The sequence below is a fragment of the Leucoraja erinacea genome, chromosome 15, assembly GCF_028641065.1.
Source record: "Leucoraja erinacea ecotype New England chromosome 15, Leri_hhj_1, whole genome shotgun sequence".
Lineage (NCBI taxonomy): Eukaryota > Metazoa > Chordata > Chondrichthyes > Rajiformes > Rajidae > Leucoraja > Leucoraja erinaceus.
Genome location: NC_073391.1, coordinates 32,866,161 through 32,882,960, shown reverse-complemented (window position 1 = coordinate 32,882,960; position 16,800 = coordinate 32,866,161). Strand labels below are relative to the sequence as shown.

Sequence of the window (16,800 nt, the reverse complement as noted above, 5' to 3'; positions counted from 1 at the left end):
CCCCTCTCCCCTCCCTACCCCAATTGGGACCCATTGGGCCTCGCTCCCCCAACTCAATGTTCCGGTCTGGAGCCCCGCGGGAGTGAGGAGTGCAGCTCTGGGCCCAGTCCGCGAGTGTGTCCGTCCCTGTGTCCAGCCATGCTCAGTGTCCTGGGCTGTGGTTCAAGGGTGAGCCCGCGGGGAAGCTTCTCCCTCTCCCTCCCTCCCCCGTGGCTCCGCACACGCGCCATTTAAAAATAAGTGAAAGTCAGTCAGCGATTTTTTGAGGCTGAGGTCTTGAATCACGGAAAGGGGTGGGAGAGGGAGGGAGGAGCGCGGCTCCGGGCCCAGTCCGTGTGTGTCCAGCGGGCTTTTATTGGGGACAGCGAGTTTTTAAAAAATACAAATGAGATCCCATTGTGACATTGCACACTGCCACTGTACTTGAAGTTATTGTTTTAGAAGTGGGGGTTAAAAATGTGAATAACTTGTAAAATATAACATAAATCTGAACAAAACTCGATACAACACACCACACGACAATGGTGAGTAAGGTGGTACAAAAATTGTAGCACTATAGTGTACAATGAGGTAGATTGGAAATTCATTCCGAGTTTATGGAAAGACTGGGGTGGTCTGATAACAGCAGGGAGGAGGATGTTCCTGAATCTGATGGTACATACTTTCAAGCTTTTATAACAGCTCGATACGATGGGGGAGGGGAGGGAATGACTGGGGTGTGAGTGGTCCTTGATTATGTTGGTTGATTTCTCGAAGCAGCGTGATGAGTAAATGGGGTTAAGTTTGCATGATGGACTTGGCTGCATTCACATCTTTGATGATTTTTGCACTCTGCTTTTCCATCTCATTTTATTTCTAATGTCTTTATCTGTTATCTCAACATTTACACCCCTAACTGCAGCAACTCCAACCCAGACACAAAGTGCTGAAGTAACTCAGCGGGTCAGGCAGCATCTCCGGAGAACATGGATAGGAATCTGGTATAGAACACAAAGTCCAGATTCCAGCACCTGCAGTTCCTTGAGTGATGATTAGGACTCGCTTGATATTGGTTTTTTTAATTAAATGATTTTAAACGGCCTGCATTAGTAGGATTCCAACCCTTATCTCTGGACCGATAGTCCACACCTCTGGATGTTTGTCCCTTAGTTTAACTACTGTGCTACTATACCTCTCAGGTGTCTCATAATGAATCTTTTGGGACTAATATGTCCCTCTCTGGAAGCTCTGCCACCAGAGATGACACAAAGCACCGGAGTAACTCATCAAGTCAGCCAGCATCTCTGGAGAACATGGATAGGTGATGTTTCTGCTCTGAAATGTCACCCATCATTGTTCACCAGAGATGCTGTCTGACCCGCTGAGTTACTCCAACATTTTGTGTCTGCTTTTGTAAACCAGGTTCCTTTTTTGTCTGTTCACTGGAGATCTGTAACAACAGAATACACTGTTACACGTTCATTTTGGATTAGGTTTGAATGAGAACAGAGTTGCAGTGAGGAAGGTCGAGTTACTTTAAGTTTAAAGCCCTCAAGTTACACAGCCTTTTACTGTATTCACAGAACCTGCCAAAACATTTTACAATCAATCCATTAACTTTGTAGTGTGGGGTGACGGTGATGCAGCTTCAATTGCCACTTATCTCCTGATCAAGATCATGATGAGCGGTTGCTGTTCCAGGTACAAGTGTGTTCAATGGTGCTTTTTGTCACATGTACAAAACACAGTGAAATTATTTTTAGAGTTGCCCGATCTGGCACCGTTTCCACACACTTGGGTGTGTCGGAGTATGCACCGTGCCTGCACTCTGTCTCCCACTAACAAAAACTTAGCAGCAGTTCATGTTGCCAAAGTGCGATGAGTGGCAGATTCACAGCGAATGACTACATATACAATTTACACATTCCAAAAAGGTTAGAGCTGGAGTTAACGAAAAATATTTATTTATTTCAATTTAAAATGTAGAACGGCAACTGTACCCAGTACCTTGAGACTGCTGTACAGAAGAATAAAAGATATTAGTCCTGGCATCATCTGCCGACGGAGCCGCTTCTCCAGTTTGTACCTCCGGCCCCGGGAGCCTCGTGTTCTGCGAGGCAGTGTGAATGCGAGCTGGATCCATGGACAGGTCCCTCGGTGGTGATGGCTCTCAGGTGTGGAGGAACTCTGGCTGCACTCGAGCCACTTTGCGGAACTCTTTCCCGTGCGACTTTGGACACTGCATCTCACACCAGCTGACAGGAACCATCTGGGCACCTGGGGGAAGACAGCGCGACATTTTAAAGTAGAGACGCACACCGCGGAAAGTAGAGACGCACGCCCTTCAGCCCGACTCATCCTTGCCGACCACGATACCACTTCTGAGCGAGTCCCATTTGCCCGTATTTAGCTCATATCCCACTCAGGAGGCCAGAGTAATCCTCTTGAGAGTTTATGAAGACACTGCACCTCCAGAATCCAACCATTCCCCAAGACGTAAATATTCCTCAGATCCATTCCAACCCACTTACCTGTTAGCTTTAGCTCTAGTTTTCTGCTGTCTACCCTATCTCAGCCCCACATAGCTTTGTATATTTTAATTAGGCTTCCCACTCTGCCTCCTCCATTCTAAGGAAAACAAACCCAACCTATCCATCCAAATCCAGTCTCTCCTCATAACCGAAGTACTTAATCCCTGGCAACACTCTGGCATATCTCCATTTCACCACCCTCTCCCACGTAATCACACCTCTCCTGCAAATAGGCGCAATGCTTCAAAATACAAGGGGCAGCACAGTGGTGCGTCTAGTGGAGCTGCTGCCTCAAAGTGCCAGAGACCCAGGTTTGATCTTGACCTCGGGTGCTGTCCGCCTGTGGAGATTGCACTTCCACCTTGTGACCGCTTGGGTTTTCTCTGTGTTTTCCGGTTTCCTCCCACATCCCAAAGACATGCAGGTTTGTAGGTTAGTTAGATGACCCTCTGTAAATTGTTCCTTGTGTGCAGGGAGTGGATCCGAAAGTGGAATAACAAAGAACTAGAGTGAAAGGGTGATCGTGGGCTCGGTGGGCCAAAGGGCCTGTAACATGCTGTATCTCTAAAATAAACTTCAGCTCTGTTCAAACAATGTTTTATAAAATTGTGCCATAATCTTCCCGCTCTAATATTCTATGTTCTGACTAATCATAGCAAGTATCTCATATGCCTTCTTCACTACCTTATCTACCAACTTCAAGGAGCCTTGTACATTAAAATCCCCTGATCCTCAATACTCCTTGGGCTGAACCTTGGGGCTGTCTTGAAAGTAGACAGATACAGCGCGGAAACCCAAGTCCGCACTGATCAGCGATCACCCCGTGCACAAGCACTATCCTACACACGAGGGACGTTACAATTTACCAAAGCCAATTAAACTACAAACCTTTGTGTGAGGAGTACCTGCAGACAGCCCACACGGTCACAGGGAGAATGTACAAACTCCGTACAGACAACACCCATAGTCAGGATTGGACCCTTGGCGTCTTTGGCGCTGTGAGGCAGCAACTCGACCGGTGTGCCACCCCAGACGATTGTTGGACTTCAGCACTGGAAACATTCAAGGCGAGAGAGAAGTAGGACCTTACCTGCCTCGCTGTGTGCGACAACCACACCTAGTTCATTCTCTGCTGTCGTCAGCAGGTAGTTAGACTGAACATCACCCAGAGAGATCTGGGAGTGAGTGTGAAGGATAACGTTAGAAGAGCATAAACAACACAAGTTTGCAGATTGAGTGGAGATGAAAAAAAAATCTTCTCTCCAAGGGTTGAATAGCTTTGGGACTTGGCCCTGACAGCGGTCTGTGGTGAGAAGTCCTTGAATATATTTAAGGTTGATGGGGTCATGGGGAAAGAGGACATGTGGAATATTCCATCATTTGCGATCCCATTAAATGCCAAACCAGGCTCAAGGGGCAGAATGGCCTGCTCCTAATACTTATCATGGTACAGGATAGCACAGCAACAGGCCCTTCAGCCCACAATGTCTGTGCCAAACAGATTGTCAAGTTAAACTAATGTAATCTGCCTGCACTGATCCATATTTCTCCATATCATTGGGCCGATCTAAAAGCCTCACATGCTACTGTCATATCGGTCTCCACCACCCCCCTGGCATTGCATTCCAAGTACCCTCTGTGTAAAAAAAAAAACTTGTCCTGCACAACTTTAAACTTTGCCCCTCACACCTTTAAGCCAAGTCCTGGTGTACTTAACATATCAACCCTGGGAGAAAGGTTCTGACTGTGTACCCTAGCTATGCCTCTCATAATTTTAGTTTAGTTTATTATTGTCACATGTACCCAGGTACAGTGCAGCCCAAAGACGTGCAGGTTTTTAGATTAATTGGGCTCTGTGAATTGACCTTGGTGTGTAGAAATATACATATATCAATGGTTCATTCTGGAACATTGCCTGTTCCTGAACATGAGCTTCCAAGAAAGTGCGAATTATGAGATTTTAACCATAAAGGATACCACTTTTGCTAAAACAATGTCGCCGGGTCTGAAGCATTTGTAGACCTCGATCTGTAGGAGAGAAGGACCAACAAAATCATTCAGTGATCTGGCCACAGTAATAAGTTTCATATCTTCACCACATCCCACGGTGCTCACATTACATAAACCAGCATTGATGCACAAGCACTTGTGGAAGCTTTCTGTTCGATACATAGTAATAGAGTAATAGTGTGGAAACAGGCCCTTCGGCCCAACTTGTCCACATTCACCATCCACGCTAATCCCACCTGCCTGCATTTGGCGTATTGTCCTCTAAACCTGTCCATATGTTTATTTGGAAAAAGATGCTGAGTAATTCGTTTGCAACAGACTCTTCAAACAACAGATGCAATAAATAACGATGCTCACTTGCTAGGTTTTGTCCCGCTCCCACCTCTCTTTTCCAGGGCCTGCTTCCGTGAGGTATGACTCTATGAATCGAGCAAAAAGCAGACTGCTAGTGGAACTCAAGGGAGGTCAGGATCGAACCCAGGTCTCTGGTGCTGTGAAGCAGCATTGTCTGATAAGGGGGATCTGAAACATTAACACTGCTTCTCTCCCAACAGATGCTGCCTGGCCTGCTGAGTATCCTGCATTTTCTGGTTTTATTTCAAATTTCCAACATCTGCAGTTTTGCTATTCATTTTATGTTTTTATCAATTTTCTACCATTTAAGTCAATCAATTCTTGTGCAGCGGTTGGAGAATTGAACTGGTATGGAGAGCGGTTCGTACCTTGTCCTTTTCTGTAGCTCGGATATCTTCCCTCCTGTGAAAAATAATGTAACGTTACAATACCTGCCTGAGTCTGTATTCACAATAAATGCTGCCCTGGCAAGTGTTTAATTGTCAAATGTACCAACAATGGGCCGATGCAATCCTTACTTGCGGCAACGTAACAGGTCTGTAAACACAATACACACAGATAACATAACAAACAAAAAAAAAACCTCGATAAACTAATAATTCTGTCATAGAATCATTAACGTCTCATTTTGTGGCATTTATGCATAAAAGTAGTGCCACATGTTTCACTTGGTGAGGTTTTATAGTTCTTTCAAAATTCAGCCAAATTGACCTACATTTCACGCTCCCTCTTCTCCCCTTTCCCATCAGGCAAGAGGTACAGAAGTGTGAAAATGCACACCTCCAGATTCAGTTCCTTCTCAGCTGTTATCAGGCAAATGAACCATCCCATCACCTACTAGAGAGCGTTCTGGAGCTACTTTCTACCTTGGACTATCTTTAATCGGACTTTACTGGACATCATCTTGCAATAAATGGTATTCTCTTAATCCTGTATCTGGCACACGCGACAATAAAATAAACATTTTTTTTAATGTGTTGAAGGAATATTGTGGATTGTATTAAGCAAGCCAAGAATGTGGGTCGTCAGCACATCGAGCAGGCCCCGAATCAGTTCAATTGCCATCTCCCCCTTTTTTAATTTTATTTATCAAAAAATGTATTCAATTATTAAAAAATAATATTTACACTATAATAAAACAAACCAGAACCCACCACCATAATACAATACAAACAAATATCCTAAATAAACCACTATACAACTATGTTACAATCCTTAATGAGGATACATTCAACCCCCTGCGGTGCCCAGCGGTTCCGGAAATTCCCCAGGGTGCCCGTGGGTGTAGTCCCTTTCTAACCCACCCAGCGCGGATGGGTCTTCACCCAAAATGTTGACTCACATTTTTTGCCTCCACAGATGCTGACTGATCTGCTGAGTTTTTCCAGTGTCTAGGTTTTAGAGATATAGCATGAAAACAGGCCTTTCGGCCCACCTGAGTCCACCCCAACCATCACCCATTCACACTAGTTCTATGTTATCCCACTTTCCCATCCACTTCCTGCACATTAGGGGGAATTTACAGCAGCCAATTAACATGAAAAACACACACGTCTTTGGGATGTTGGAGGAACGTGCAAACTCCACACAGACAGCACCCGAGGTCAGGATCAAACCTGGGTCTCAGATGCTACAAGGCAGTAGCACTACCAGCTGCAACGCTATGCCACCTTTCTGTTCCAGATTCCAGCATCTGAAGTCTCTTGTCTCTTTATAACCTGACACCATCTTTCCTGATGTCCATTCACTCTTCCTGTGGTAAAAAATATGGTTTGGAGCAGCAATGTTGGCCGGCTGCCATTACTAATCTTGAGAAATTCCTGTGGCATTCCCATTTCATTTCTTCATGACATAGCGTATTGACATTGGAGGGGACCGGAAACATAAATATTGTGGGTGCAGGAATACAAGCATAACAGTGAGGAACTGTTTCAAAATGGTGCACAACTCTGTTGTCATGCATCCTCCACAACTGCTCAGGATGGGAACTGGCTCACAGACCAAACCCAGAACTTACGGAGTCTAAAGTAGGGTCTCAACCACAAAAGTCACCTATTCCTTTTCTCCAGAGAGGCTACCTGACCCGCTGAGTTACTCCAGCACTTTGGGTGTCTACCTGAAGAACTTATGGAGTTGGATGAGTGGTGGGAAGGGCAGAGGATTGTGGATTGACTGCTGAACGATACGTGCAGTGCCTCTGGGTACTGAGCAGGTTATTACAACTGAAAGGGTTTGAGAAGGGAATATGTTTGTTCAGCGTGGGAAATGTGGACAGACTGTGGACATGTGGCAAGTGACGGAACTCCGTGCAAAACACATAGAACCTCAAGAGTCAGAAGTCGAGTGTATATACTGGGAATGCCGTAACATGGCAGCGGGCAAGGTTACATATCTGGAAAGTTGGCTCTATCAACCATTTTCCATAACGCAAAGCTGCGTCATCTGCACATTTTTCAAGATATGCGTCTTAAAAAGAAAAACGTTTTGGGTTGACTAATTTACCGTAACATTTAAGAGTCATTTGCACAGGTACATGGATAGGATACGTTTAGAGGAATATGTGCCAAGCACAGGCAGATGGGACTCACGAAATACGTAGGAAGGAACAGCAGATATTGGTTTATACCGAAGATAGCCATAAAATGCTGGAATAACTCAGCAGGGCTGGCAGCATCACTGGAGAGATGGAATGGGTGACGTTTCGGGTCAAGACCCACCATGTTGAGTCGGCATGGGCAAGTTGGGCTGAAGAGCGTGTGTCCACACTGTATGACTATGACTTAGTCACCTCTTTCCCACCCTCCCATCTACACAAATTTGGTGACAATTACGTATTAACAATTTTGGGGTAATGATCTGCAAGCTTTCCATGGGCACATTTTAATAACCCAAAAGGCGGTAAAAGTGCCTGTGTTCTGTGAGGAAATGTAAAACACATTTATAGATAAATCACATCAACATATATTCGCCCAGCTGGAACAGGTAGTCCAGAAATCCACAACATTACCTGATGGTTCCTCTGAAAGCCCCTTTGAGTGGAGTAGATCGTACGTATATAATGTGAACTTTAGCAAATCGAGGGTTAATACTCGTGACCTGACAAAAAAATGAAAGAATAAAAATCCGTAAACATATAAACAATAATACATATGCCCGGCAAGGTTTTGCAATGGTTCATTGATCACAACTACAAATCCATAATAATCAGTGGCGCAGCGGTAGAGTTGCTGCTTCACTGCACCAGATACCCAGTGACTAACTACAGGTGCTATCTGTACGGAGTTTGTATGTTCTCCCTGTGACTGTCTGGGTTTTCTATGGGTGCTCCGGGTTTTCGGGTGCTCCGATTTCCTCTCACACTCCATAGACGCACAGGTGTGTTAATTGACTTTGGTAAATTGTAGATTGTCCCTAGTTTGTAGGATAGTGATCGCTGGTCAGCGTGGACTCGGCGGGCCGAAGGGTCTGTTTCCATGCTATGTCATTAAAGACAATAGACTAAGTGCTGATTTGGGTTTTTTTAAAACCCGAAAGGCTTTTGGAACTGAGCGGGTCAGGCATCATTGGTGGAGTGAAATGGACCGATAACGTTTCACGTCAGGAACCTACTTCAGACTGATCAGATTGGTTTGCGTTATTTAGGCCAATTGGCATCTGTAAATTGCCCATAGTGTGTAGGATAGAGCTAGTGTACGGGTGATCGGCATGGATTCAAGGGGCCGCAGACAATAAGAGTCAAGAGAGAGAAGAGTCAATTTAATTGTCATTTGGACCCCTAGAGGTCCAAACGAAATGCCGTTTCTGCAGCCATACATTACACACAAATAGACCCCAGACACAACATAATTACATTTTACATAAACATCCATCACATAGCTGTGATGGAAGGCCAAAAAAAAACTTATCTCTCCACTGCACTCTCCCCCCCCGATGTCAGAGTCAAAGTCAAAGCCCCCGGCTGGCGATGGCGATTGTCCCGCGGCCATTAAAGCCACGCCGGGTGGTGCGAGGTCGCACACCGGGTCTTGGTGTTGGAGCCCCCGGTGTGCGCTCGCAAAGTCCCGCGGCCATTCCAGCCGCGCGGGGCGGTGATGTAAGGCCCCGCTCCAGGAGCTCTTCAACCCCGCAACACGGGCGGGAGAATTCGCCGTTGCAGGAGCCCCGAAAAGCGGTCTCCCTCCAGGGAGCCGCGGGCTCCCGGCGCCGCCGTCCACAGACCTGCCGTTGGAGCCTCCGACTCTCCGGTAGCAGCAGCAGCAGCAGCATCAGCGCTCCTCCACCGCTCCAACCGCTCCGGACTCGGCCAGCTCCGCGACGGCAACGGTGAGTAGCACCAGAGTCCCCGGCTTCTTCCTGTTGGAGGCCGCTCCTCGTTGCGGCCTCAACGACAACGGAAACCCGACGAGAAAAAGGTCGGGTCTCCAGTGCAGGAAGAGATTTAAAAAATTTCCCCCCCCCCTCCCACCCCCCCACACACACACCCCAACAAAAAATAACAAAAACTACATTAAAACACAGACAGAAAATAATAAAAACGCGGACAGACTGCAGAGGCCGCTGCTGGCCAGAGAATAAAATAGCCGCTCTGTCATGAGCTGTACAGAGAAGATGTGAAAAGGTCTTACCTTGCACGTTACCACAACGCCCACTTCTGGCAGGAGTTGGGGCTCTGTATCTCGAACCACGCATATAACTGGCACCTGCAAACACCAACTTCCAATTAGCGCAGAACTGCATCTGGTTTACAGCACAGGGCCATTTGGCTTGTGTCCAGTTAGTCATATCTGGATGTGTAGGAAGGAACTGCAGATGCTGGTTTACACCAAAGGTAGACAGTCACAAAATGATGAAGTTACTCAGGGGGTCAGGCAGCGTCTCTGCACAAAAGGAATAGGCGACGTTTCGGATTGCGACCCTTGTTCAGACTTTTGGATCGAGACCCTTCTTCAGACGCTGCCCAGCCGATTACTCTTTGTCTGAAGAAGGTTCTCGATCCAAAACGTCACCCATTCCTTTTCTCCAGAGATGCTGACTGAGCTGCTGAGTTACTCCAGAATGTTGTGGTTATATATAGATATGCTTCCCATCCTTTCTCCCCACTTGTTTATTCAGATTCCCATTTCCCACTTCACCTACTCTTTGGTAATAACTTGCATATCCTGACCACCGTGGGTAACAAGTTTCCTGCTGCATTCAATCCCAACCAAACTAGATTTAAGAAGTAGAAAGAAAGAACTGCAGCTGCTGGTTAATACAAAGGAGGATAAAGTGCTGGAGTAACTCAGCGGGTTAGACAGCATCTCTGGAGATGTCAGTCCTAAGAAGGGTCTCAATCCGAAACGTCACCTGTCCATGTTCTCCAGAGATGCTGCCTGACCCGCTGAGTTACTCCAGTACTTTGTGTCTTTTTGAGCACAAGATAGAATTAAACTGGCCTCCAGGAGGTGCAAGAGAGCTTTCTTTGGTCTGATACACACAGTGGGAAGAAATTGTCAAACCTGGCACAAGGCTTGGAAGGATATTCAGTCAGTCTACAATAGATGAATCATGAAAGCTTGGCTAGGGTGTATTGTGCTCCTTTCCCGACTCCTGGCAGATTGTTTTTCTATCCTTTCATATGATGCCAGCATTTATGGCCCATGCATAATTGCCTCTGAACAAAAGATTCTCAGACTCTTTAATCAAACTTTATCGTGCACTATACGTTGTTCCTTTTATCCTGTATCTGTACACTGTGGATGGCTCGATTGCAATCATATATAGTCATTACACTGACAAGATAGCACGCAACAAAAGCTTTTCGCTGTACCTCGGTATATGTGGCAATAAACTAAATTGGGGAGGCTATTGAGCACCAATCACCCCTAGGCCAAAACAAAAACACCTGTCCCGATCTGAAACATCATCTATCCATGTTTGCCAGAGATGCCACCTGACCTGCTAAGTTACTCCAGAACGTGGTCCCTTTTTTCTGTTAACTAGCATCTGCAGTTCCTTATGTCCACGTACAAGTCCAACTGGGTAAAGATTGAAGATTTTCTTCCCAACGTTAATAAACCAGTTGTTATTGTGACAATCTCGTAAATTCCATGGTTACTAAGACTGCTATTTGATTCGTAAATTCCAAATGCCTTACTCTGCTGGGATTTGAACAGAGTGAACAAACTCCTCTTCCCCAAAGATTCATCGCTTGGGGATGTTCAGATGCAAAGAAGATGAGACGACTGAGTGGGAAAGGAAGCACCCAAACGGAGCCCGTGTCAATGATCCTTGCCTCACTTACAGCACATGGTGCAACTCAAAGAGCTGCTGCATCACAGTGCTGGAGACATGGGTTCCATCCTGTGCCGATTTTGCACCCTCCCTTTGTGACAACATAGAAAAATAGGTGCAGGAGTTAGCCATTCGGCCCTCCGGCCAGCACCGCCATTCAATATGATCATCGCTGATCATCTAAAATCAGTACCCCGTTCCTGGTTTTTCCCCCATATCCCTCGATTCATTTAGCTCTAAGAGCTAAATCTAACTCTCTCTTGAAAACATCCAGTGAATTGGCCACCATTGCCTTCTGTGGCAGAGAATTACAGATTCACAACTCTCTGGGTGAAAAAGATTTTCCTCATCTCAGTCCTAAATGGCCTACACCTTATTCTTAAACTGTGACCCCTGGTTCTGGACTCCCCCAACATCGGAAACATTTCCCCTGCATCTAGCCTGTCCAATCCTTTAAGAATTTAATGTTTCCCAACATGGGTTTCTTCCGGGTGCTCTGGTTTCCTCCCACATTCCAAAGGTTCATAGGTTAATCGGCTTTCTGTAAATTACCTCTGGTGTGTTGGGAGAGGATGAGAAAGTGGGATAACATAGAACTAGTGTGAACGGGTGATTGATGGTCAGCATGGACTCGGTGGAGCAAAGGTCCACTTTCCATGCTGTATCTCTAAACTAAACTTACCATTCCATTGTCATTTCTCTTCAGCACATATCCAGCTAAAGATGCAAAAATGTATCCGTGCCTGGAGTACGTGCCATCACCAGGAGTGCTGTCTTCTATGCTGCACAGTCTCTCTCCTGTAAGCTTGCAATGCATCAGATTAGATATGTTCATACATAAAAAGACAAGTATTTATATGAATCTTTTATGAATGCAAGAATCCTAAAGCACCTCGCCAATTCCAATGTTAAGCAGTTTGAAGTACAACTAGTTACATTATCCAACGAGCCGTTTAGAGGTGTATAAAGATCTTACCAAGATGTATAAAATCATGAGGTGAACAGATAGGGTGGCTGCCCTGCCTTTTTCCCCAGTGTAGGGAAATGAAGATCTAGAGGACACAGGTTTAAAGTGAGAGGGGGGAAATTTAATAGAAACCCATGGGTCAACTTTTTGCACTGGGTATACGGAACGAGCTACTAGAGGAAGTACCTGAAGCAAGATACACTCACAGCACCTAAAATACAGTTTGAACAGGTACATGGATAGAGAGATATGGGCCAAATGCAGGCTAGGTGGGATTAGCATAGATGGGACATCTTGGTCGTTCTGGGCAAGGGCCAGAGGACAGGGTTAGGATCAGAGAACGGGATTAGGGTTTCCTCCTCCCTTGCCCCTCTTTCCATCTGTCTCTGTCTCCCTCCCCCTCTCCCCCTCTCTCCCCTTCCACCTCATCCTTTCCCTCTCTCCCTCGCCGCAGATACTCCGGCAACACCAGCCTCACGTTTACCTGGGATACAGAGCTTCATGGGCGCCATCGTGGCTTCGCGGAGCCCTCCCCCCCGGGAGCGGCGCCGCGATTGGCCGAGGCCCATCTTTGCCCATGGCCACACTGCAAGCAAGGAGGCAGCGGATTGGCTGTGAGCGAGCGGGCCGTCGGCCGGGCGCCCCCACTGGCGGCGCGGGGTGGTGCAGCGGGCCGTGGACACACGACAGTCAGTGAAGGTCTTTATTCTGTGTGCAACCCAAGCAGAGCACACGTTCGCGAGTACAAGAGAAGTGGTGCAAGAGAAAATAAATGGTGAGCATCTATCTCCCTGCTCCAGAGATACTGCCTGACCCGCTGAGTTGCTGCAGCCGATTGAATGAATGATACTTTAAGTAAATAAACAAAGTATCATTCATCCATTCATTCATTCATTCATTGTTGTTGCTGTGTGGCTTTTGGGACCCGACTTGCGCGGTGACGGCACGCCGTGTACGTGCGCCCATCGACGTCAGAGCGGGGGGGGGCGCGCGCGCTCCGGCACCTGACCGGGCGCGCGGGGGGGGGGGGGGGGGGCTCTCCCCTCCTCCCCTTGCCTCTCTTTCCATCTGTCCTGTCTCATCCCTCCCTCCCACCCCCTCCCTTCCACCCTCCCCTCCTTTCCCCCTCTCCCTCCCCGCAGATACTCCGGCAACCCCCAGCCTCATTACTTTACCTGGGATACAGAGCTTCATGGCGCCATCGTGGCTTCGCGGAGCCATCACCCCCGGGAGCGGCGCCGCGATTGGCGAGGTCCCATGGCCACACTGCAAGCAAGGAGGCCAGCGGATTGGCTGTGAGCGGGCGGGCGGGCCGTCGGTCGGGCGGCCCCACTGGCGGCGCGGGGTGGTTGCAGCGGGCCGTGGACACACCCGCCAGTCAGTGAAGGTCTTTATTCTGTGTGCAACCCAAAGCAACGTATCCCCGTTCGTCCACGCGTGGTTGCAAGAGAAAATAAATGGTGAGCATCTATCTCCCCCCTCCCTGCTCCCCCCCCCCCCCCCCCCCCCACTGCCTGACCCGCTGAGTTGACTGCAGCCGATTGAATGAATGATACTTTAAGTAAAAAAAACAAAGTCGCGGCGGCAACACCAGCCTCACGTTTACCTGGGATACAGAGCTTCATGGGCGCCATCGTGGCTTCGCGGAGCCCTCTTCCCCCCGGGAGCGGCGCCGCCCCGATTGGCCGAGGCCCCTTTGCCCATGGCCACACTGCAAGCAAGGAGGCAGCGGATTGGCTGTGAGCGGGCGGGCGGGCCGTCGGTCGGGCGCCCCCACTGGCGGCGCGGGGTGGTGCAGCGGGCCGTGGACACACGACAGTCAGTGAAGGTCTTTATTCTGTGTGCAACCCAAGCAGAGCACACGTTCGCGAGTACAAGAGAAGTGGTGCAAGAGAAAATAAATGGTGAGCATCTATCTCCCTGCTCCAGAGACACTGCCTGACCCGCTGAGTTGCTGCAGCCGATTGAATGAATGATACTTTAAGTAAATAAACAAAGTATCATCCATCCATCCATTCATTCATTCATTCATTCATTCATTGTTGTTGCTGTGTGGCTTTTGGGACGTCGACTTGCGCGGTGACGGCACGCCGTGTACGTGCGCCCATCGACGTCAGAGCGGGGGCGCGCGCGCTCCGGCACCTGACGCGGGCGCGCGGGGGGGGGGGGGGGGGTCGGCGTCGGGCACGCAACGGGCCCCCCCCGGCACCCCCCCCCCCCCCCCCCCTCTCCCTGCGCGCCGCGTCGTTGTCGCTGTTGTTGACGACGGTCGGTCGGTCGGTCGGCAATGGAGGCGGGCGGGAGCCCCGAGTCACTTGGTGACAGCCGCCCGGGGGAAGGAACGACTCTTCCCCCCCAACAACCCTCTCAGAAAATGGCCAGTCGTGACTCTCAGCGACGCCCGACGGAAAAAGGTGGCATTTGCAGGTGCGGAGTTGTCGGTAAGCCGCCGTTAATCTCCTCACTGAGAGGAAGGGCATTTAAAGCGCCAGCCTTCCAGCCTTCCCACTTGACAACCTTCCCACTTGACAACTTCACCTCACGCTTAAACAACAAAACACTGTCCCTGTCCCGCCTCCAGCACTCGTTCACGCACGTTTTTACCTCAGTGCCGCCAACATTTTCCTGTTCCACACGTCTGCTCATTAAACCGTTTACTTTTCTTCCCACCGTTAAGCGTCTCAAATTTTGAAGGAAACCCTCCCAGGCGCCGAGCTTCACAGGAGTTGTAGTCCCGTCCCACGGTCCCAGTCTCTGTCGCTCCTCCCCCCCCATCGCTCTCACACACACACACTCTCAATCATCATCACCACCTTCTTTTCTTTCCCAATTGCCCGGTGGCTTTTAGATTTTATTCGCAGCCTTCAGCCTTGCTGGTTGTTTCTCTTGCTGCTGTAGTCGCCTCTCTGAAATGAAATGTACTTGTCTTATGGAAACTGCTGCGGATATCAGATGAAGCACAGCAACATGCAAAGAGGTGTTGTGATGGTGCCACATTTAAGGTTGCTCGTATTTTAACCTGGAAGTGATTTTCGTGATGGCTGTTTGCCATAATCTTCTGCGGCTGCACTCTGTTGCCCTTGTATTAACAGTTATGTTTCGGCGAGGTGATTGTGAAAAGAGATTCATACGATTTCTGAGCGTATCCACGTTTTGTTCACTATACATCTTGTTTCATATTGTGCAAGATAACTAATGAGCTGCGAAATAATATTGGGTGGTGGGTTGATGAACGAAAGCTATTGATAATTATTCCTATTTTATAAATGTAATGAACTGTGTAAACCTGTAAGGGAGAAAAGAGGCTGATGTATCTAACGGAGGCAGAAGAAACCGCAGATGCTGGAATCTTGAGCAAAACACAAAGTTCTGGAGGAATTCAGCGGATCAGGCAGCATCTGTGGAGGAAGTGCACTGACGACCAGTGTGAAGAAGGATCCTGACCTGAAACGTCACCTGTCCATTACCTACACATATGCTGCCTGACCCACTGAGTTTCTTCAGCACTTTCTGATGTATCTATTGTCAATTAGATATCTTTCATGTCTTTTTGCTTTTTTTGGGATACATTCGTTTAGACCGAGGGGGAAAGAAAACTAGAAATTTCAGTTGTGGGAAAATGCAAGTTTGTTGAATTACTGAATTGTGAGGAGAAAATAAAGAGGCTTCAAGGCGAATTAAGCAGTTTGAATGAATTGGCGGATGCAATATAATGTGCTTAAATGTAAACAAAGCATATTATTTAAATACATTTGAATGGGGAAGCAATGATGTACAAATAGATTTCTTTTTTCAGTTACTCCAATTACTGAAAGCAAATTGCAGGTGTAATGATCATTTAAGAAGGCAAATTACTCTTTGGATGATTCAGATGAAGGAATGCCGGGTCTTAGTGAGACTGCACGTTGTATATTCTATACGTTTTGGTCGCCTTTTCTTTAAAAAAAACTTGTTGTACATAATTGTAGATCAATCCAGTGATACTGAAAGATAACTGAACTGGATTGATTGCTGAAGAGAGATTTGAAGAGAGATTTGGTCAACCAGATATGTGCTCAGTAAATTTGGAAGTATGAGTTGAGATTTAAGTGTAACTTGTAATTTTCTGACGGGATTTTAATTGAAACGTGTAACTTTGTGACGGGACTAGACAGACGAGATGTGAGGCAGTTTCTTCTGGCTCAAGTCTCTGCACTGAGAGGGGTCACAATGTCAGATTATGAGATAAGATTTAGAAGTGAGATGAGGAGAAATTTCTTCACCTCGGATATGGCAACCTTGGATTTGGCCATCACAGAGGGCTATAGAGGCCAAGTCATTGAATATATTTAATGAAATAAGTGAAGTCTAGACAAAAGGCATCACTGGACAGTTGGAGAACATGGGAACAAGAGAGAGCTAGATAGGGCTCTTAAAAATAGTGGAGTCGGGGGATATGGGGAGAAGGCAGGAACGGGGTACTGATTGGGGATGATCAGCCATGATCACATTGAATGGCGGTGCTGGCTCAAAGGGCCTACTCCTGCACCTATTGTCTATTGTCTATAACATGACATTGAGATGGGTGATTAGCCATGACCACGTTGAATGGTGGAGCAGACTCAAATAGCCACCACCTGCTCTTTTCCTATGTTTCTATAAAATTAACTTGATTATTTTTATTCTGCACTTTTCTTTCTGTGTGAT

The 16,800-nt window shown here is 47.4% G+C and overlaps 2 protein-coding genes across 7 annotated transcripts in view; one reads left to right on the top strand and one right to left on the bottom strand.

Moving 5' to 3' along the window:
• Positions 1–1,923: 1,923 nt before the first annotated feature.
• Positions 1,924–14,904, bottom strand: exosc1 (exosome component 1). 4 transcript variants are annotated; one of them, XM_055647075.1, is made up of 8 exons: positions 14,719–14,904; positions 11,830–11,952; positions 9,500–9,574; positions 7,882–7,970; positions 5,243–5,276; positions 4,488–4,538; positions 3,601–3,685; positions 1,924–2,256 (listed from the first exon to the last, which is right to left on the bottom strand). In XM_055647075.1, exons 1-8 carry the CDS (start codon positions 14,887–14,889, stop codon positions 2,150–2,152), a joined length of 735 nt encoding a protein of 244 aa, XP_055503050.1. In that variant the 5' UTR covers positions 14,890–14,904; the 3' UTR covers positions 1,924–2,149. The 4 variants fall into 4 exon arrangements, with proteins under 4 accessions (XP_055503050.1, XP_055503052.1, XP_055503051.1 ...); XM_055647077.1 differs by lacking the exon at positions 14,719–14,904 and adding an exon at positions 13,721–13,770 and having other exon boundaries at positions 11,830–11,945; XM_055647076.1 differs by lacking the exon at positions 14,719–14,904 and adding an exon at positions 12,599–12,723 and having other exon boundaries at positions 11,830–11,945.
• Positions 13,826–16,800, top strand: part of lcor (ligand dependent nuclear receptor corepressor) — a 74,940-nt gene continuing 71,965 nt past the window's right edge. For all 3 annotated transcript variants that reach the window (XM_055647070.1, XM_055647069.1, XM_055647068.1), the window contains exon 1: positions 13,826–14,018. In XM_055647070.1, the coding sequence (XP_055503045.1) occupies positions 14,016–14,018 (3 nt within the window). In that variant the 5' untranslated portion in view covers positions 13,826–14,015. The remainder of the gene's footprint in view (positions 14,019–16,800) is intronic.

What these genes read in the sequence shown, in the direction of transcription:
- exosc1 (XM_055647075.1), bottom strand. Translation starts at nt 14,889, where the DNA reads ATGGGGGGGGAGGAGCGACAGAGACTGGGACCGTGGGACGGGACTACA. An exon ending in GCTTTCAGAGGAACCATCAG is followed by an intron (nt 5,277 to 7,881) that starts GTAATGTTGTGG and finishes TATTTTTCACAG; the next exon opens with GAGGGAAGATATCCGAGCTA. An exon ending in ACATTGTTTTAGCAAAAGTG is followed by an intron (nt 3,686 to 4,487) that starts GTATCCTTTATG and finishes ACTCACTCCCAG; the next exon opens with ATCTCTCTGGGTGATGTTCA.